We start from the raw sequence: 22,921 nt of genomic DNA on the forward strand, positions 1-22,921 counted from the left end.
AATAATAAAACCATAATTTGAGTTTTGAAAATGAGCGGTACCTGCTGTACAGGTGACCCGTTGGAGATATCGGCATAATCTGTAAAAATAAGAAGCAAAACAAGCAGTATCCATTAACAAATTATCCTATTCCCTATTTCTTACACACCACAACTTTTCCAGAAAACTCTTCATGGCTTCTATAATTCTCTCATTTGCTTCAGCACTCAGTCCCAACAGCAGCAGCAGCAGCAGCATCCATTCCCTCTCCGTTCTTGCAATCCTCCCATTCACATTCCAGCCCATCTCACTCAGTGCCACCCACATCATCTCTGTCATTTCTCTCCGGTACCTCCCACACACCAATATCACATGCGCGACAGTTTTATCCACACCCCTGTCACACATCTGACGCACTTTTCTGCGGGACTCAGACCACCTGTAATTTCTTGCATTCACATTCATACACTGCGCTCGAGCTTGGAAGAGAAGATCACCACCCAGGTTTCCATCATACCAGCTGACACACTACGGGGCTTCCTTTTCCCTGTACCACTCCAAAGTACTCTTTCGCTGTGCATTTTTCGTGTGCATATGGATCGAGAACACCAAGCTCGATCTGTGCGTGTGTGTGTGTGTGTGTGTCACCCACTGCTTTCTCCTCCTTTGAGAGAGAGAGAGAGAGAGAGAGAGAGAGAGAGAGAGAGAGAGAGAGAGAGAGAGAGAGAGAGAGAGAGAGAGAGAGAGAGAGAGAGAGAGAGAGATTTACATAGAAAATCAGACCACACAGACCCCATGGTCCAGACTTGGTGGTCTGTCCTTAAACCTAAGTGATTTTACATTAATCAGAAGACTCCAAAACGTTGCATTTCTACTCTAGTTGATATTAAGTTGAAGGAAGTGACGGTCGAGCTTATTTTTGAAGGAGTCAGTCGTGTTACACTGGACCACTGATGGTGGGAGCTTATTCCATTCTCGCACTACAACGTTGGTGAAGAAAAATTTGGTGCAGTCTGAATTTACTTGTCTACATCTAAGTTTTACGCCATTGTTCCTCGTGCGCAAAGTGTCATCGATCATAAACAATGTTGATCTGTCTACATTCGTGAAACCATTAAGTATTTTAAAACATTCGATCAGTTTTCCTCGGAGGCGACGTTTCTCAAGAGAGAACATGTTAAGGGTAGAAAGCCTTTCTTCGTAGGATTTGTTGCGCAAGAAAGGGATAATTTTCGTTGCCCGACGCTGAACACCTTCTAATTTAGCAATATCCTTAGCATGGTGGGGAGACCAAAACTGTACCGCATATTCCAAGTGGGGTCTGACTAAACTGTTGTAGAGCGGGAGTATTACATCTTTATTCTTAAATAAAAAGTTTCTTTTAATGAAGCCCAACATTCTGTTCGCTTTATTTGCTGCATCGATGCATTGCTGTGAGAATTTGTGGTTTGACGCGATTTTGACCTCCAAGTCTTTGACGCATTGAACGCTTTTGAGTTTAACGCCGCGCATTTCGTAATCGAACTTCTTATTCCTCGTTCCAACTTGAAGGACCTGGCACTTGTCTACGTTAAAGGGCATCTCCCATCTATCCGACCAAGCTGAAATTTTGTGCAAATCCTCTTGGAGGCTTTGCCTGTCTTCGTCAGTGAGAACCGAGTTACCAATCTTTGTGTCGTCTGCAAATTTACTAATGCGGAGAGAGAGAGAGAGAGAGAGAGAGAGAGAGAGAGAGAGAGAGAGAGAGAGAGAGAGAGAGAGAGAGAGAGAGAGAGAGAGAGAGTAGTATAGTATAGTATAGTATAGTAATATAGTATAGTATAGTAGTAGTAGTATAATAATAGTATTATTATTATCATCATTATTATAATAATAATAATAATAATAATAATAATTATTATTATTATTATTATTATTATTATTATTATTATTATTATTATTATTATTATTATTATTATCATTATTATTATTATTATTATTATTATTATTATTATTATTATTATTATCAGAGACATCTCAAGTAAAGGACGTCTTTCTCTTTTGATTTTGGGGCGCCCTTGTCATTAAGCCGCGAATTTTAAAAAAAATCAACCGCCTTGGTCCAAATCGCCATAACTTCCTTATTTTGGGGGCTATAGAAAAGTTATTGGTATCAATCGACGGCAAAATGCAAGGGGTATATTTAATAATTAACGACTGGGCTCGAAAACTGACTCAAAAGGGTCGAAAATCGAATAAATCCGCAAAAAACAACTCGAAAAAAAAGTATTTTTGAGTTCCCAACCTTGAAACCCACTCATTTTTTAAGATTTAAAAAAACTTATTTAATAAATGATTTAGCCCTGTCAATGTGCTTTCCAAAATGGTGCATAACTTTTCCCTACTCCCAGTAGTCTCGTCGCTAGAGCTCGAAACGTAAACCCTGTCGAGAGAGATTTTGACGAACTCCAGGCATTTTGTTGTTTTTGTCTAGTGTGGTCTTGCTATTGCTGCTAGAAAGCTGTAATTTGGCATGTATCCCCTCTTGGCAATTGAGTTTGACCAACTCTAAGGATTTTCCGATATCTCGATTCTAATTTCGTCGTCGAGCCGTCACAAAATAGCCTGTTTTGGGGCCCTTTTGCCGCGATTTGGACACATCCTAGATTTTTGCTTATAACTTTTTTATTTATTTAATGTTTTCCAATTTTTCTATTCTGCTTATTGAGCTGTATTAAAAGAGCTTTCATTTGCCACCAAGCACCAATCATGACAATGGCGAAGACAATCCACCAATGGATTACGGGTTGAAAGGGCTGATCCGGCTCGACCACAGAATTTAGGGGCTGCAAGCCAGCTGTTAGCTCAACTTGTATTAAAACAACTCTTTTATCACTCATTAATTACTCCATAAATGATCTCACCGTCTCGTATCCCTGGTAGTGTGATCCGGCTTAAGTTGTTATTGGAGACTGGTGTTCGGGGATAAACAAGGGAAAAGAAAATATACATTTATTTAAAATTAAATTAAAGTAATTGCCTTACGCAATATTCTATGCTCAGACGATCATAACACTGGCATATTCAGCAATGGATACAACATATGACAAACGACATGTCTTAAACATAATACTACAATATGTGCTCAGTTGTTGCCAATAATAATAACACTCGTCATCCCACAAGCAGTGGTTTGTTTCTCTCTGCTTACATGACAATAATTAAGTACTCCCCTCACAAATCCTAATAACTCATTCCTGTAGTATAATCTACTACAATTCATGGAAGCACCAAATTATACCACACCCAGTGGTTTCTACCTTTGCTTTACATCGCAATAAAATAATCACAATCCTGTCCCACTCACAATCCTACTTCACATCTCCTCACATTATAATCTCCAGGACAAAACAGTCGTTTTCCCATAGATTTTCGAATTTCTACTCAAAATTAAGATCACAACAGTCATTCTCAGCTGAGTGAGTAGCAGGTCTGCTTGAGGCGAGAACCAAGCTCGGTCTGGTCTTACTATTGATTTCTAGGTCACATTTTTTCTTTGCTTGAGGCGGAACTACATTTTTGACACGCCTTAATTTTCTACATAACCAGTAGCCAATACTTCCTGTCAACAACCATTGGCTCGCTCATTATGTTGTATTGTCTACTTCTGCTATTCGTGATTCACTCTTAAGACACTCCCACAGTGACTTATCTGTTCAGTTATTCGCTTGACGTCACATGTTCAAAGTCTTTTGAATGGTTATCCACACTTTCTGACCACGCCTACTGGGTATCGGTTTTCTGTATGTGGGTCTGGGTATTTTCCGTAACCTCTCTTAGTAGTGTTAGTGCTTATCAGATGTTTACGACTTTGTATATCTGACTAATTACTTTCCTTCCCTCTCCTATCATATTTACAATTCTTGTCTCCATATCTTCCTCCGATATTTGCCTCTGATTGGGGTCACTATTAATTAACTGTGCTGTTATGGTCTTATGGGTCCTGACATAGCTACCGGGCCCGAGCTAAGCTCTAATAGTTCCGTCTCCATGTTACATTCATCCAGCCTTTCCTTCATTTGTTGGAAACTGTTCGCCTCCACCACCTCTTCCTGCAAGCTGTTTCATGTGTTAACACTTCTATGTAGAAAACTACTTTTTCAAGTCAGTCAAACAAGTTCTTTTATAGAGTTTCTTTCTATGTCCTCTCAGCCCTTGCATTCTCGCAGTTAAGAAGAGACTATCTCTATCCACCTCACCAAACTTATTTACCAACTTATACAGCGTGATCAGATCTCTCCCTTCTTTGTTCCAGTGTCATCAATTCCATCTCCTTCAATCTGTCTTCATACGTCATATTCGAGAGTTCTGGGACCATTTTATACGTAGTTGCAATTCTCTATATCCTTTCCAGTTTTTTTATATCCTTCTTTTTGTGAAGCGTCCACACAACTGCAGCATATTCAAGTTTTGGCCTTATCAATGTTGTTATCATTTTCTTCATCATTTCTTTGTTCGTAAAATGGAATGATACCCTTATATTTTGCATCATCCTGAAGGTTTCTCCAAACAGCTTGTTTATGTGCTTTTCTGGGGATAGTGTGTCTTGCATCGTTACTCCCAAATCTTTTTCTTCATGTACCACCTTTAAGTTTTCCTTGGTCTTTTTTACTTTTTCCCCATTTCCATAACATGGCATTTGTTTGCATTAAATTCCATCTCCCATAACTGGCTCCATCTATACACTATCCAGGTCTTTTTGCAGCTCTTCACAGTCTTCCTCCGTCCTCACTTTTCTTATTAATTTTGCATCATCTGCAAAAAGGCTCATATAACTTTTTATGCCTTTAGGCATATCTTATATATATATATATATATATATATATATATATATATATATATATATATATATATATATATGTATATATATATATATATATATATATATATATATATATATATATATATATATATATATATATATATATATATATATATATATATATATATATATATATATATATATATATATATATATATATATATATATATATATATATATATATATATATATATATATATATATATATATATATATATATATATATATATATATATATATATATATATATATATATATATATATATATATATTATTAACATTATTGGTGCCAGAACTGAGCCTTGAGGAACTCCACTCTCTACTCTACTCCAATTTGATTTCTCCTCCTTAATCACCGTCCTCATTTCTCTTCCCGTTAAGTAATCCTTCATCCACTTGATAACCTTTCCGCCCATTCCTCCGCACTGGCATTGCTGTAGTTTCCAGATTAACCTTTTGTGCGGAACCTTGTCAAAAGCTTTTTTCAAATCGAGACATACACAATCAGCCCACCTTCTCTCTCTTGCACCATGTCTATTGCTCTTGAGTAGAAACATAGTAAGTTGGTGACACACAATTTCCGTTTTCTAATTCCAAACTGTCCCTTATTTATCATGTTTTCCTTTTCTAAATGTTCGACCCATTGTTTTTTTTTATTATACTTTCACAAATCTTGCACATTACACTTGTCAAAGAGACTGGTCTATAATTCAGTGGTTCAATTTTATCTCCCCTTTTATAAATTGATACAATGTTTGCCCTCTTCCAATCTAAGGGCACTTTTCCTGTATTTATAGAGCATGTTATTATGTCATAAAGTGGCTCCAATAATTCATTTCTACACTTTTTTAGTACTTGACCCGAGATTCCATCCGGTCCCATAGCTTTCCTTCCATCTAAGGTTTTCATCAGCTGTATCAGTTCTCCTTTCTCAACCTTTACATGATTTAGTTTCCCTTCATTGCAATTTTCGAGACCTCAGTCGAAGTCGGTTTCTTTCGTAAACACTTTATGAAAATTTTTATTTAATATTTCTGCAATTTATTTGTCCTTTTCGTAGAATACGTACAGTTTTTTCTTTTAGCCTTTTCACTCCTTCATTTCTTTTTAGCTTCCCGTTTACGAACTTATAAAAGATTTTTAGATCTTCTTTACATTTAACAACTATTCTTCTTTCAGATTTAACCTCCTCCTCTCTCCTTATTTTCACATATTTATTTCTTGCTTTTTTATATTTGTCCCTGTTGTTCCTATTTGGTCTTTTCTTTAAATTCCTCCATGCCTTATTTCTATTTCTTCTTGCTGTCTCACACCTCCATCCAAACCATGTTTTCTCTCCATTAGTTTTTACTGTGTAGAATGGAACATATATCTCTTTTCCTCTGTTGTAAATATTCATAAAAAGTCATATTTCTCTTGAATGTTAGTACTCCACTTCATATCAGTCCAGTCTACCCCACCGAAGAAAGTCTTGAGTCCAACGTAATCTGCCTTAGCGTAGTTTTTCCTTTTTTCCTTATAAGCTTCTTCTCGATATTCACATCCTTCCAATTTTTTCATCTCCAATAGTTCATGGTCGCTCTTTCCTAAGGGGCACTCATGACTGACTCCTTCATCCAACTCAACGTTTTTTTGTGTGAAAATTAGGTCTAGTCTTGATGGTTCATCATCCCCTCTCAACCTTGTTTGTCCTTGCACCCACTGCGTCATCAGGTTATCTGTTACCAGCTTCAATAGTTTACTTACCCAAATATTTTCACCACCCTCCGTTACAAAATCTTCCCATTTCACTTCTTTGCAATTGAAGTCTCCTGTTAATATTACCTTTTACTATTTTTTTTATTTCATCTGTCAGTGCCCGTATTGTATCTTCCAGCATAGCGTTATATCTTACTTCATTCCAACTTTTGGTTTTAGGGGGGACATAGGCTGTTATTATGTTATTCTTCTTTCCTCCTTTTACCAGTACCTGCACAGCCATCACCTCCGCACTGTCATTTCCAAATTTCACTTCAGTCACTTACAAGTTTTGTTTCGCCATTATCATCAATCCTCCCTTTCCTTCTTTCCTATCTTTTTTCCAAATGTTGTACTTGTTCTTTCTCTCCAGCACAAGTTCCAGTTCTTTTACAAGTTTTGTTTCAACTATACATATAATATCCGGATCACTCTCCCTTAAAAAATCAGTGTGTGTGTGTGTGTGTGTGTGTGTGTGTGTGTGTGTGTGTGTGTGTGTGTGTTATGAACAGTTAGTTTACGTAGTTGGGTTTATTTTCCAGCACTGTATGACAAAGTTTTTCTTGTCCCCAGGACCACCATCACAGTGTGGTGTGGGCACAGAAGTTCAACAATTCGTGATGATCAAACCGCTCACCTTCTTCGGTAAGCCTCCCCCCCCCACCCCACCCCACCCCGCCGGTCTCTCTCTCTCTCTCTCTCTCTCTCTCTCTCTCTCTCTCTCTCTCTCTCTCTCTCTCTCTCTCTCTCATCATTCTTTAAGCATATCAAGAAACAGAAAAAAAAAATCTGAAAATGTTATGTAACTCACGGGCCCCTGTCACATTCATAGCACATTACTATCACCCTCTTCCCCCTATCACATTCATAGCACATCACTATTACCCCCCTCCACACACACACACACACACACACACACACATCTATTTTAAAGTAGACTCTTGAAGAACAAAAGGGCTCCCAAATTATCACAAATGAGTCCACTTCCTGGAGATGCAGTCATATCGGTCAGACCGGTTCGATGACTTAACGCTTGGTTTGCTCACAGTTTAAGAGGCAATCCTCAAAAATTATGAATTACATACGTGCAAACCATGTTTTTTTCAGCTGTTGTAGTATTGGTTGTCGGGAGCAGTGACACGAATCAAATCCCTTGGTGGAACATCAGAAAGTTTCTCAGTGAGGTTGTGAACACCGGGCTAGGTGCCGCCAAGCTTCAGGTAAGAATCCAAAAAGTCAGTTTTATGGTAGAAATCGAGACTTATAGATATATCGACATATTGCTTTATTATTCCAGTGTCGGAATGTAAATGAACTATTATGAACAAAATTATAACAGTAGCACCTCTAGAGTCTCTCTCTCTCTCTCTCTCTCTCTCTCTCTCTCTCTCTCTCTCTCACCACCAACACCAACGACGACAACAGTGCTAATGTAAATCTCATTCATGGATTGCCTAACTTTGTAAAAAAAACAATAAAAGTCTTGGACCTGACAATGTACCTACATCCTATACTACTTTTAGAAACAAAGAGCGAAATACTCTCCTCTTTCACAATCGTATTCAGTGCCGGATTAAGACCTTTAGAGGCCCTAATAAGCACTGTTGATTGATAGTTTATTGTTGCAAGTAAACAACAATGGAGAAGGGATCGAGGAACGATAATGGTATACCCCCCCCCCCCCCTCATATATATGTAATTCGAAATAGAAACAATACTAAACAGTAAAATAAAATCTTTAGGATCCGCTGCAACATTTGCACCATGGTCCATTGTAAATCTGTCACTGGAAAAAAAAACTGTTGGGCCCCGCTTCCCTTGAGGCCTTAAGCACGTGCTTATTTTGCTTAATGGTTAATCCAGGGCTGACCGTATTCAAAATGTCCTTACGACAAGGCATCGTCCCTTCGGATTGGAAAAAGGCTAACGTAACATCGATTTTTAAGAAAGGAGTTAAAAAAAAATTACCTGGTAATTACAGGCCTATTAGTCTAACTTCAGTTGTAGGTAGGCTACTCGAGAGCATAATTAGACAAAATTGTGAGTTACTTTGAAAGCCACGCATTAATTAAAGATTCACAACATGGCTTCCGTAACAAGAGATCCTGCCTATCATATCTACTGACCTTTTATAACGACTTCTCAGTTTTTGACGTAACCAAATCACTGGACGTAATCTATCTTGATTTCCAGAAAGCGTTTGATAAAGTTCCACACCATAAAATACTTTATAAATTAAAGCAACTAGGTATTGACGGTCAAGTACACCAATGGATCGCGAACTGGTTGAGCAACAAAGAGCTAAGAGTGGTGATTACTCAGAGTGGGCGCCTGTCACTATTGTGGCGTCCCTCAGGGCTTGGTTCTTTGCCCAGTGCTCTTCATTATTTACATCAATGATGTGGACGCTGGAATCAATAATCTCATTAGTAAATTTGCAGACGACACAAAGATTGTTAATTCGGTTTTCACTGACGAAGACAGACAAAGACTTCAAGAAGATTTGCATAAATTTGCAGTCTGGTCTTTTTATTTATTTATTTTTTTTTTACTTCGTGGCCTATTGCGCCGGTAGGCAGTGCTGGATTAACATAGTAGCAGATGTAGCAGCTGCTACGGGCCCCGCGCTTCACAAGGGCCCCGCGCTTGGTTGAGCAAAAAAAAAAAAAATAAATAAATAAATAAATAAATAAATAAATAAATTGTAACAATTGGGGACTTGTTATGTGGAAGAAAATATTTCTTTGTGTGTGTGCTGTCGCGGGCTGTCGTGAGGCCCGTGAGGGGGACTAGGGACCCCGGTCCTTCATCCCTTCGCACCCTTCATGTATGTATTGTAGGTTGTTTACGGGAGTTGAATAGTGGTGGGGATTGTGTGTAGTTGATGATGAGAGAGTGGGTGATGAGGAGGGTGTGTTTGTTGAGTAGCTAGTGAGGTGAGTCCTTATGACGAAGTTGTAAAGGCGACAGCGTTGGAGGAGGATAGGGAGTGTAAGTGGGATGCTGCGTATGATAATTTGTGAACTGTTTAGTGGCTGTGTAGTGTTGTTGGGGGATTTGAAGTGTGTAAGAGTGTTGAGGGTTGTGTAGAAGTGTTTGGCTGTGTGTGATGATAGAACCTAATTAGTAGCGAGTGTATTGAGAGAGCAAGAAGGAAAGTGAAGTAATGTCACGATGTGGCTACCCGCGAGGGAGCAGCGAGCTAGGCAGAGGCCTGGCAGGCAGAGACGCGCTTACCACCACTCTAGATAGACGTGTATGGCTTGTGCTCTCTGCTTTACTGTTGTGGGGAATCTTAACGTAAATGTTGTGGGCTTTCTTGCCTTTGTGTGCTTTTCCCCCCTCAGTAAACAGTGACACAAGCTGGCTGAGGCCTCATACACAGTAGTATTTGGGGGAGTTTTGGCCCTTGTTGATGGTGGTGTCTCTCCTCCCCTGTGTTGATGGGAGTATAAGTCAACCGTGGGTGGCGGTTAATAGTTTGGAGTGAGAGCTGCTAAGGGCGTGTTGACGCCAGCAGTTGCCCTTAGGGGTACTGGGAGTGATAGAGAGATCCTCCCTTATTTGAGTGCTTGTTGTTTGCACTGTATAGGCTTTTTGTGAGGCCTTAAGGGGGGCTGCTTGACCTCCCTTTGTTCTTGGGCACCGCGAGGGTGCTGACTGTCTGTCTGTCTGTGTGTGAGTGAGATTGGTGTGTTTTATTTTTATTTTGAGAGGGCCTGTAGTGGCTGAGTCTTGCCCTACACCAGTTAAAGCCCGTGTTTATTTTCTTTTGTGTGTGTACATAGTCTGTGAGGAGTGTTTGGAGTCCGAGGGAGGAGTAGAAGGAGGAGTGTGTTGCTGTTATTTTCTCTCCTGATGGTCCTGTGTTTTTTTTTTGGTGTTGGTGGAGTGGACCTGGGGGTATGACCTGTGGGTGTTGAGAGAGTGTCCCGCCGTTGTTTTCCTTGAAGGAGCAAGACAGGCCCTGGGGACTACTCTGTTTATTTTTTGGTGGTGTTTTGAGCTGTGTGAAGCTCTGTGGGGGTGACCAGTGTGTCCTCCCCTTTTTGTGCTTGTTTAAGCACTGTTTAGGACTGACTTCACAATGACTTCACGAGCCAGAGATATGGGGAAATATCTTTCCGGAGCAGAGAAAGCCAGAAGAAAGAGAGGCATCAGAAGAGCAACAGAAATTACTGCAAAAAATGCCTAAACTCACAACGTTTTTTTCTACTACGTCACCATCTGCTGTTGGTTCAACTACTTATGATGATGATACTATGCTGGAACTTCAGCAGCCTTGCTCAAGCTCAAGTACTACAGAGCAAGAACAACAGGAACCAACCAAGGCAATAGAAACTCAACAGCCTTGCTACTCACCAACACCTATCATTCCAGATCTGGCAGCTCAATCCAATGATTTGGGGGAGTGGCCTTTAATTCTTACATATGAACAAAAAGGAAATGGGCAGCAAGAGGCAGCTCAGAATGTCAACACATGAACAGTGACTTTACCAAATCAAAGAGATTCTATGGGGCTGAAGGTTGCAATAGATATTGTAAAAGCAATATTTTACTCATGTACATAAAACCACAAATGAAAAGCGGCTTAGGGAGTGGTTATGCTACAGCGAGACCAAAGGCAATTTGTACTGTTTTATCTGCAAACTAGAAGCCTCATCAAACACTGAATTGCACGTATTTTGTGAAGGTTTCAATGACTGGAAAATGCACAGTTGCTCATTGAGAGACACGAGTTAAGTTCGAGGCACAAAGCTGCGGTCCTGTACCTGATCAATCTCCGAAAAGATGGAGAAAAATTGATGCTGCCCTGACGAAACAACTTGAGGACGAGAAGAAATACTGGGGTTCCCTACTGGAGAGGATCATAAATGTCATAAAGTTCTTGTGTGAAAGAGGGTTGGCCTTCAGAGGAACAGATGAAACAGTAGGGTCTCCTAGCAACGGAAACTATTTGGGACTGTTGGAGCTTCTTGCAACTGTAGATCCATTCTTGTGCCAACACATCAAGATGCATGCGAACCGTGGAAAAGGGCACACTTCCTACTTATCAAAGACCATTTGCGAAGAGGTAGTCGAGATATTGGGAAAAGCAGCTGAAGATACAATCGTCAGTGAACTGAAAGAAGCTAAATACTTTTCCATATCACTAGATTCAACCCCGGACATTACTCACACGGACCAGCTTTGTTTCACAGTAAGATATGTCAAGCCAACAGGGCCTGTGGAAAGGTTTCTGGCATTTCTGCCAATGGAAGGCCATACTGCTCAGCAGATTTTCGACAGCCTCGTACAGTACACCAGTGAGAAGGGTATCAATCTTGCCGATTGCCGTGGACAGAGTTACGACAACGCGTCCAACATGAGCGGGAAATATAATGGAGTACAGGCACTTGTCAAAGAAAAATTTGGTGCTGCTGCAGAATATGTTCCATGCTATGCTCATTCGTTGAATTTAGTTGGTGTATGCGCTGCACAAGCGTGTCCAGAAGTAGTTCAGTTCTTTGACTTTGTTGAAAATATCTATGTATTCTTTGCTGCTTCAACACACCGGTGGTCCATTCTGGAGCGTGCAGGTGGTGGAGTGCTAAAGAGGCTCTCTGCAACACGGTGGTCCGCAAGAGCTGATGCCATTAAGGTTATTAAAGAGTGTTTTCCTTTTATAAAGGAGGCACTGGAGAAACTTGCGAATGACCAAGAGCAAAAGGCAGAATGTCGACAGCAGGCAAATGGACTCCTCGAGAAAATGGAGTTGTTGGAAACTGGAATCTTAGTGGTTGTTTGGAATAGCTTACTGGAGCGCTTCCAGGCAACTCAAGCCTCTTCAAGCAAAGCAGCAAGATCTCAACATTGCTTCAGCATTGTGTGCCTCTTTGGCAGGATCTCTACAGAATTTCAGAGAACAATTCGATACGTTTGAGTCAGAGGCGCAGAACCTGACTCAAGTGCAGGATTACCGACCAACAAGAACAAGAAGAATTGCTCGAAATCGAAGGCGCGATGAGGATGTAGGCAGTGGCCGTTCAGTTCCAGATGCAATAGATAATCAATCACCTAAAGACCGATTCCGGGTGGAAGTTTTCTTGCAGTAATGGACAGCCTACTATCTGCGCTGGAGCAACGTCGCAAGGCATACACTCAATTGAACACACGGTTTAGTTTTTGCGAAATCTGCATGACCTAACACCTGCGCAGATCCAAGAAAGTGCTGACAGACTTTTAGAAGCATATCCCCATGATTTGGAAGACGGATTGAAAGATGAACTACCTCAGTTTTCAGAATTTGTAAAGCACATTGGTGTTGATTGCTCCTCTCCAGAACTCAACTATTTCACTTTGATTAAAGAAAACAATATTGATACCACGTTTCCTAACATTGACAATTTGTTACGCATTTATCTATGTATGATGGTAACTAATTGTACTGGAGAGAGATCATTTTCAAAAATGAAGTTGATTAAAAACTACCTACGAAACACGATGGGGCAAGAGCGGCTACACTATTTAACTCTTCTGAATGTTGAAAATGACGTTCTGAAGTCACTGAACTCCTCTGAAATAATTGCCAAATTTGCAGAGATCAAAATGCGTCGAAAAGACCTTTGAATGTCATTGTTTGAAGTTTTTATTTTATATTTCTCCTTGCAAATAAAACATTACATTAGACTTTTGTTGTTTTTGTTTTTGTTGTTGTAGAATGTAGATCAAATCTATAAAATATTCAATTACTTCCCGGTCATTATCTGTACATCAAATCAATCTGCTACAGGCCCCGCACTTGGTAAATCCGGCACTGCCGGTAGGCTTCTTCCCGGTGGATCCTGATGGTCGGTCCAAGGCTTCTTCCCGGTGGGGCCTGATGGTCGGCCCAGCCCGTTCTTGCGCAGGCGAGGCGCAGGCCATCTTGCATTGGCTCATGCTGCCCTCCCGGAGCTCATCTTTAATCCTAGAATCTAGAGTCCGGGTTGATAGGTGATCTTCTGGACAGTATGTGGGTAGTTTTAAGCCACTCGGCGGCGGCTGAAAAATCCCAGCTTGGTGGCACCGGTCGGGGATTGAACTCGCTTCGTCCCGAACGCGGCGTCGTCACGCTATCCATTCATCTGATAGATGAGAGATGCCCTTTAATGTAGTCAAGTAACAGAGGTTCTTCAAGTTTGAACAAGAAATAAAAGGTTCGATTACGAAATGCGTGGCATTAAATTCAAAAGCGTTCAGTCCGGGTCAAGGATCTGAAAATTGCGTCAAACCTCAAATTCTCACAACAATGCATCGATGCAGCAAATTTAAAGCGAACAGAATGCTGAGCTTCATTAAAAAACAACAACTTTTTATTAAAAAATAAAGAAGTATAATTCTTCCGCTTTACAATAGTTTAGTCAGACCCCACTTGAAACATGCAGTACATTTTTGGTCTCCTCACCATGCAAAGGACATTGCTAAACTATAATAGGTGTTCAACGTCGGGCAACAAAAATTATCCCTTAATTGATTCCTGATCGAATGTTTTAAAATACTTGATGGCTTTACGAATGGTGGACAAATCAAAATTGTTTATGATCGATGACACTTCGCGAACGAGAAATAATGGCACAAAATTTAAATGTAAACAAGTTAATTCAGACCACAAAATTTTTCTTCGCCAACGTTGTAGTGCGAGATCGAATGGATCGAATAATCTCCCACCTTCAGTGGTCCAGCCACAGAGTTATCTCTCTCTCTCTCTCTCTCTCTCTCTCTCTCTCTCTCTCTCTACATAACTCTGTGGATCCAGCGCAACTTTGATTTTCTAAATATTAAGTTGAAGGAAGTGTCGGTCGAGCTTGTTTTTAAAAAGAGTTATTAGTATTTCCTAATCAACACGCCGCCTTCCTCAACCGCCCACCACTAACTGTAAAGAACAGGCACAGGCAGTCTGATGTGTGTTCGCCTAGGTGGAATTTCGGTACCATCCTTGTTTAGATAAACTGTAACACATTGTACGTAGTTTGGCAGCGGGGAGGAGTCAGTTTTTTTGGAGTGTTTTATGGGGCTAGTAAGGCTGTGGGGCCACAACCTACAGAGCTGGTCAGGTCCCTTCTCCCTTGTTGTTTACCTGCAACAATAAACTATCAATCAATCAATCAGTTTTGTTTAATAAATCCGTGTGATGCGCTTCGCGCCGCGCCGTTGTTGTCAAGGGCGACTGAGGAAGCTACTCTTATCTCCATTTCCCCATACCACGCTAAAGAAATTATTATAGTTACAAATTCTTTTGTATTACTTCCTTACCAGGAGTACTTCGAAACAGGATATCAATGGCAGTCCGGGGAGGTCGATGGACCGCGCCGCCTTGAACAGGTAAGTAAACACATGAGAGTGGTGTCCTTTATAAAGAACAACGAACACAAGACACAAATATTGAGTAGAGAAATGGCAAACTGCTTGCCCGCAGATTGTTCACCGGGTATCGAGGGACTTCAACCGAAGCATCGAAGTTGTGATGAGGCTGAAGAGAGTCATCGAGCAGGAGTACGGGACGTGGAAGGAGCAGCCGGTAAGTTGTCTTTTATACTTAAATATAATTCGACTCTTCTCTCCCTAACGTAGTCGTACGTCTGCCCGTTTCCTCACAGCGGTCACTTGTAAATTAAAAGAAAGAAAAAAGGTCTTGCTACTTACAATTCATCAAGTTTACTTAAGGGACGTGTATAAACTCAGTTCCTGACAAATCCAGCCAAGTGATGATGAGTAAGAGCCAAAATTGGGTTTGAAAAAAATAATAACTCGGCCCTTTTTATTCCCTTCTTAGAGGTATTCGGTACCCCCTTAGAGCATTGGCGGATCCAAGGGTTGGGGGGCCAGGGGGCCCGCCCCCGTGGTCCTGAGCGGACAGGAAAACTAGGAGCAGGACTGCCGAGAATGCCCCCCCGCTTGCCGTAGAGGCTAATTAGTTTTGAAACAGACTAATGTTCTTTTCTCGTGGTATACAACCTTTCTTCCCAGCATCAAGGAGGCACCCTGCTGGTTCCGCCACGGAATCCAGGATCTGTTATCTTAAAACATGATGATGTGGTTGTGCTGGTGGGTATCTTTTGAAACTGAGAACTTTACCTACTACGGGAAAACTATAAGGGGTTGAAATATCTTTGTGGTTGTGATAACCATTATTGGGGTTTTGACCATTGCCAACAAGATGGAGGTGAGGTTTTACTTTACCACTGAGCCAAAGAGACATCCCTTTGACCCAGAGGATTTGTGTGCCTAATCTGCATCTACAATTTATGACTATCCTTAGTAGCAATAAGTGACAGATTTAGTGGCGCTAGCTTACTCTCTGTTCAGTTAAGGTGAGGTTCTGTTAGTTTATAAATAATTCCTAACTAATCAAGTGGTGATCGATGATTATCTTTGCTACAATGAGTTACTCTTTCAATAGTGGCAGTAGGATGCCTTTGAATAAATCAGTACCTGGGTCTCATGATGGCCTGCTGCTCCTCAGCTTGTCAACTCCATCCACAACCCAAAGAAAGGCATGGGAGAGAGTGGGAACAGGAAGTATTTTGGTCAGATTCTCTATAAAAGTTTGTCTACTTGTTGAAACAAATACTGGTCGAGACGGTGGCTGAGTGGTCTAGTGTGCGGGCCCCGCATTCACCGCGCCATGGACAATGTCAGTTCGAATCCCCATTCTACCACCTGGGATTTTTCAGTCACCGCCGAGTGGCCTAAGGCTACCCACATGCTGTCCAGAAGACCACCCATCATCCTGGACTCTAGAAGAAACTGTCCAAGTGAATAAAGAATGAGTTCCGGGGACCAGCATGAGCCAAGCATAAATGGCACCACAATAAAGATTGCCTGCGCAATGATGAGCTCGGGCCGACCACCAGGACCCTGAAGAAAGCCTACCGGCGCTACAGGCGGAGATGTAAAAAAAAAAAAAAAAAAAAGGACCATTGTGATTGAAATTCTGTAAAATAAGAAAACAGTTTTGCATTAATAGTTTTCAGAAGGCTTACTGATATGGTCCTGTATTTTTTATTTTTATTATTTTTTTTTTTTTACAACTACGAAGACGGTTAAGATTCGTTTTAGGTCCGTGCCAGTATCTCATTACCTACCTTATGAAACATCAGTATCTCTTCATATATCTTTTCTACAAACCTTCAACAGTCATGGAAATGCTTTGAAAATCCAATTCAAGGACTTTTTTTTTACTCCTGAAAATATGGGATAATGTTTTCCTCTGCTGGCCAAAATACCTCCTCACTGAAATAAGTCACATATACATGAGGGGGTGGGTCGAGGGGCATAGCCCCCAGTTAGTAGGTCGTAAAGTTCGGTTGGAGTAGTTTAAATATACTCCCCGACCCTAAGCCCTCTGCGAGCTATTATGCGGCTGTGGCGGCTGCAGCGTCGCCGCGGCCAGCAGAGGAGGCGACGCGCTTTCATAAACATTATCCCATATTTTCAAGAGTAAAAAAAAAGTCCTTGAATTGGATTTTCAAAGCGTTTCCATGACTGTTGAAGGTTTGTAGATATATGAAGAGATACTGATGTTTCATAAAGTAGATTATGAGATACTGGCACGGACCTAATACAAATCTTTACCACGAAGACAGTTCAAGGGTGTAAAAAAAAAAAAAAAAAAAAAAAAAAAGGCCCGCTACTTACTGCTCCAGAACAGAGGCTAAAGGAGTGTTCAAAATCAGAGGTCAATTTCGGGAGGAGAGGTGTCCTGATACCCTCCTCTTGAAAGAGTTCAAGTCATAGGCAGGAGGAAATACAGATGAAGGAAGATTGTTCCAGAGTTTACCAGCGTGAGGGATGAAAGAGTGAAGATGCTGGTTAACTCTTGCATAAGGGATTTGGACAGTATAGGGATGAGCATGAGTAGAAAGTCTTGTGCAGCGGGGCCGCGGGAGGAGGGGAGGCATGCAGTTAGCAAGTTCAGAAGAGCAATCAGCATGAAAATATCGATAGAAGATAGAAAGAGAGGCAACATGGCGGCGGAATTTGAGAGGTAGAAGACTATCAGTTTGAGGAGGAGAGCTGATGAGACGAAGAGCCTTTGATTCCACTCTTTCAAGGAGAGCTGTGTGAGTGGAGCCCCCCCACACTTGAGATGCATACTCCATACGAGGGCAGACAAGGCCCCTGTAAATGGACAGCAACTGTGCGGGGGAGAAGAGCTGGCGGAGACGGTACAGAACGCCCAACCTCGAGGAAGCTGATTTAGTAAGAGATGAGATATGAAGTTTCCAGTTGAGATTTTGAGTTAAGGATAGACCGAGGATGTTTAGTGTTGAGGAAGGTGATAGCTGGGTGTTGTCAAAGAATAGGGGATAGTTGTTTGGAAGATTGTGTCAAGTGGATCGGTGAAGAAACTGTGTTTTTGAGGCGTTGAAGGACACCAGGTTCTTCTTGCCCCAATCTGAAATAATAGTAAGGTCTGAGGCTAAGCGTTCTGCAGCCTCCAGCCTTGAGTCGTTAAGTTCCTGTAGGGTGGGTCTTCTATTAAAAGAAGTTGAGTAATGCAGAGTGGAATCATCGGCGTAGGAATGGATAGGACAGTTCGGTTTGGAAAGAAGATCATCAATGAACAACAGAAAGAGAGTGGGAGATAGGACAGAACCCTGTGGGACACAACTGTTAATAGGTACTATGCATCTCATGTGTGGGGGGGCTCCACTCACACAGCTCTTCTGGAGTGGTGGAGGCTAAGGCTTTTCTCATCAGCTCCTCCCTCCATACTGATTCTCTTCATCTTTCTTAGTATTTAATGCCAATGTTGCCTCTCTCTCTATCTTCATCGATATTTCTCTATCGATGCTCTTAACGCTGACTCTGCCTCACTCCCCCCTTGCACTCCTTTGCACTCACTCTTCTACTCATAATCCCTGCATCATCCAAACCTTGCAAGAGTTAACCAACTTCTTCACCTTTCATCCTACTCTGATGATCTCGAGAAACACTCTCCTTCATCTTTTCCTCCTCCTTGATTTCCTTCCTTGCTGTCCTCCGAAGGAAAGGAAAAAGGTCTAGGGAAGAACAGTGACCGTTTACCACAGCAGAAATAGAACGGTCAGAAAAGAAACTAGAGATAAAGGTACAGAGAGAAGGATAGAAACTGGAGGAGGGTAGTTTGGAAAGCAAAGATTTGTGCCAGACCCTATCAAAAGCTTTTGATATGTCCAGCGCAATAGCAAAGGTTTCACCAAAATGGCTAAGAGAGGATGACCAAGAGTCAGTTAAGAAGGCTAGGAGATCACCAGTAGAACGCCCCTTGCGGAACCCATACTGGCGATCAGATAGAAGGTCAGAAGTGGAATGGTGCTTTTGAATCTTCCGGTTAAGGATTGATTTAAAAGCTTTAGATAGACAAGAAAGTAAAGCTATAGGACGGTAGTTTGAGGGATTGGAACGATCACCCTTCTTAGGCACAGGCTGTATGAAGGCATACTTCCAGCAGGAAGGAAAGGTAGATGTTGACAGGCAGAGGCGAAAGAGTTTGACCAGGCAGGGTGACAGCACGGAGGCACAGTTTTTAAGGACAATAGGAAGCAATCCATCAGGTCCATAAGCCTTCTGAGGATTGAGGCCAGAGAGGCCATAGAAAACATCATTTTGAAGAATCTTTATAACAGGCATAAAGGAGTCAGTGGGGGGATGAGTAGGAGGAATATGCCCAGAATCGTCCAGAGTGGAGTTTTTAGAAAAAGTTTGAGAGAAGAGTTTAGCCTTAGAGATAGATGAGACGGCAGTGTTGCCATCAGGACTGAGGAGTGGAGGGAAAGATGAAGAAGTGAAGTTGGAGGAGATGTTTTTGGCTAGATGCCAGAAGTCACGGGAAGAGTTAGAGAAAGCAAGGTTTTGGCATTTTCTATTAATGAAAGAGTTTTTGGTTAGTCGGAGAATAGATTTGGCACGATTCCGGGCAGAAATGTAAAGTTCATAATTAGCATTAGTTTGAAGGCTCTGGTACCTTTTGTGAGCTGCCTCTCTATCATTGACAGCACGAGAACAAGCGTGATTAAACCAAGGCTTTTTAGTGCGAGGAGTAGAGAAAGAACGAGGAATGTATGCCTCCATTCCAGAGACAATCACCTCTGTGATGCGCTGAGCACACACAGAGGGGTCTCTATCCTGGAAGCAATAATCATTCCACGGGAAATCGGAAAAGTACATCCTCAGGTTGTCCCACCGAGCTGAAGCAAAATGCCAGAAGCATCGCCTCTTCGGTGGGTCCAAAGGGTGTACAGGAGCGATAGGACAGGATGCAGAAATAAGATTGTGATCGGAGGAGCCCAACGGAGAGAACAGTTTGACAGAATGAGCAGAAGGGTTTGAGGTAAGGAAGAGGTCTAGAATGTTGGGCTGGTCTCCAAGACGGTCGGGAATACGTGTAGGGTGCTGGACCAACTGCTCTAGGTCGTTGAGGATAGCAAAGTTGTAGGCTTGTTCACCAGGATGGTCAGTGAAAGAGGATGAAAGCCAAAGCTGGTGGTGAACATTGAAATCTCCTAGGATGGAGATTTCAGTGAAGGGAGAGTGGGTCAAGATGTGCTCCACTTTAAGAGTTCAAATAGTCAAAGAATTTTTCATAGTTAGTAGAGTTAGGTGAGAGATAAACAGCACAGATGTATTTAGTAATAGAATGACAATGAAGTCTTAGCCAGATGGTAGAAAATTCAGAAGAGTCAAGGTTGTGGGCACGAGAGCAAGTGATGTCGTTGCGCACGTAGGCGCAACATCCAGCTTTGGATTGAAATTTAGGATAGAGATAGTAGGAGTGAACAGAGTAGAGATTGCTGTCAGTAGCCTCAGAGATGATGTTCCACAGAATGAAAATTAGAACGAAGACCGCGAATGTTGCAGAAATTGAGAAGAAAAAGGTTCGAGGAGTTATCAAGACACCTCTCGGGTCGGCAGCCAGAAGGGGAGTCCTCCCTGGGGGAATTTGTGGTCCCCCCCCAGGCAGGGACTCTGAGGTTTGATGTATGTATGTGTAGAGATCTCTTAGAGTTTAGTAAGAATAAAAGCTGTCTTTGCCACACTGGTTCTAATCTCTACTTTTACTTCTGCCCTGTATCTCCTTGGTTATTACTCAGTATACGTAAAGAACAGGGGCTTGCCTTTATTTTTCAATAGTTTTCCTGAATTCCTTTACTCAAATAGTAGTAATGCAAGAAAACATCAGCCAGAAACAGTTAAACTTAAGGGGATGAGGGGATGGAGTCCTGTAATAGGGGGTTACTTTTAACTCTCCTTTGTAGAGAATCCTCCTCTTCACCTTGTTTTATTTTCTGATATTTATTACTGGTATTTGTACATACAAATTCTAGAAAAATATAAAAAAGATGGATACCTGCCCTTTTCCTGTACTATTATTGTTCATGTTTGTCAAATGTTTTTAATCTTGTAAATGTATAAATATCTCTTATAGATCTTTGATTTTGTGTCCTTTGTCTTTCAGGCCAACTCGAGTACCCTCTGCTGTGAAGCTAAAGAGGTAAGCTTTTTGAAATCTATCATATGATTTTTTTTTTCTATCCTCGTTAAATCGAGGGCTGAGTGTACAGTAAGATATGAAAGTGAAAGAGGAAAGAGTGAAGGAGTGACTGACACTGACACTGAGGGTGAGGAAGGTTTCAACCCAGTCCTAACCTCCACACCAGGAAAAAGACGATACATACCAACCCCAGCTCCATCCACAGTTGATCCTAAACCTGGCCCCTCCACTGTAGAAAGCCCCCAGCAAAGTTCCCCAACAAAGAGATGACATCATATTTATCATTTACATGCCCTACCCAGCAAGCAGTAACAAGCTAGAGAAGGTTCAGGATTTATTTTTACTTTCTTTCATAAATGAAACAATTAAAATTTTTTTTTTATACTAAAAAAAATAAAAAAAATCAAAAATAAATAACTCTCAACAACACCACGTCCCCTGCCGCCCCCAGCAAAGTCGATCAAACTGGCGGCGAATCAAATGCTATACCCAATCTTTGACAGCCTGGTCCACACCAACATGTGGTCCACAAGGCCTGGGGGGCTGGGGCATCCTGAGGGAAGTGTTGACTTCATGTGGGGCGAGCCAGGACTCTTATCAGTATACCTGACCTACCAAGGGTCCTATGAAGATTTTTTCTATCTTTTTTTCCACTTTTTCACAGCTACATTCATTTATTTTTTTTTCCGTTTTTTGTGTTCATCTTACTTTCATCAAATGATACATAAAAAAAATTCAGTGCCAGTAGTTTATTATAGAAAAAGTTGTAATGAAATCTGTAAGACAGATTTTTGTATTAATTTCCAAAAGGTTTTATTCGATTGTATACAGGGACAGTGGTTCACGACTATCTGGAGGGACAGTAATCTAGGGTTAAGGAGTGGCTTTCCCATCTCTTCGGTCATGGGTTCGATCCCCAGCACCAGCAAAACCCATTCTGGGTCAGGATTAATTTCTTGTGTGTTTCGTGACGAGCAGTGGTCGTGTGGAGGATTGGTATAGTGGAATAAAGTGTGAATACAGTGGTGGCAAGTGGTGGAAATCCTCTCCTGTATTCTCTTGTGTCTCCCCTGTGTTGGGTAACAGGAGGTGGATGGCCCATTTGTCATGCTCCAGGAGCTTCATTTTCTATTTCCTCTTTTTTCCAACACGTCCTCTGCGTGTATCGAAACACACGAGAAATTAATCAAGATCAGGGTATTCGCCGGCTGCCTGGGATTGAACCTGCGACCAGCGTGACGGGAGAGCCACTCCTTACCGAGTCGGCCAAAGAGGTACCCCACTGGCTAAGTGGGTAATGGGAGGCTCGTTCATCAGGCATAGTCGCCGCACTACACGACTTTCCCCTCTATGCAGATTAATTTCTGTGTGTTGACAATGTCCCTCTGAGACATACTGCCAACTCTCCCATTTTCTATTACCCTCGGAGAGCATGGGCCATCCTACCTGTTACCCCTTCGGGGAAACTCAACAGAACCGCAGGATAGGATGCCCACCGCTATGCCACCACTGTCATGCCCCGGGAGCTTAATTTTCTATTTCCTCTATTTTCCAACACGTCCACTGCATATATCGAAACACACGAGAAATTAATCAAGATCAGGGTATTCGCCAGCTGCCTGGGATTGAACCTACGACCAGCGTGATGGGAGAGCCACTCCTTACCGAGTCGGCTAAAGAGATACCCCACTGGCTAAGTGGGTTATGGGAGGCTCGTTCATCAGGCATAGTTGCCGCACTACACATTCTCTCTGAGGAGTTCATAGAAAATAGATGATTGATTTCACACACAAGAAATTAATCAAGGTCAAAGGGGAAACTCGTGCAGCAGACCTGCCTGATGCAGA

The 22,921-nt window shown here is 41.7% G+C and overlaps 1 protein-coding gene across 8 annotated transcripts in view; it reads left to right on the top strand.

The window, feature by feature from the left end:
- The window catches only part of LOC126995435 (uncharacterized), a 121,706-nt gene that overhangs the window by 14,383 nt on the left and 84,402 nt on the right, over positions 1-22,921 (top strand). For 7 of the 8 annotated variants that reach the window (XM_050854986.1, XM_050854996.1, XM_050855002.1 and 4 more), the window contains 5 exons: positions 7,151-7,222; positions 7,685-7,797; positions 14,855-14,920; positions 15,015-15,116; positions 21,039-21,074. In XM_050854986.1, coding sequence (XP_050710943.1) covers positions 7,198-7,222; positions 7,685-7,797; positions 14,855-14,920; positions 15,015-15,116; positions 21,039-21,074 — 342 coding nt within the window. In that variant the 5' untranslated portion in view covers positions 7,151-7,197. The remainder of the gene's footprint in view (positions 1-7,150; positions 7,223-7,684; positions 7,798-14,854; positions 14,921-15,014; positions 15,117-21,038; positions 21,075-22,921) is intronic. The other variant, XM_050855026.1, reaches the window with a different exon arrangement.

This window comes from Eriocheir sinensis, chromosome 1 (genome assembly GCF_024679095.1).
Source record: "Eriocheir sinensis breed Jianghai 21 chromosome 1, ASM2467909v1, whole genome shotgun sequence".
NCBI classification, from domain to species: Eukaryota; Metazoa; Arthropoda; class Malacostraca; order Decapoda; family Varunidae; genus Eriocheir; species Eriocheir sinensis.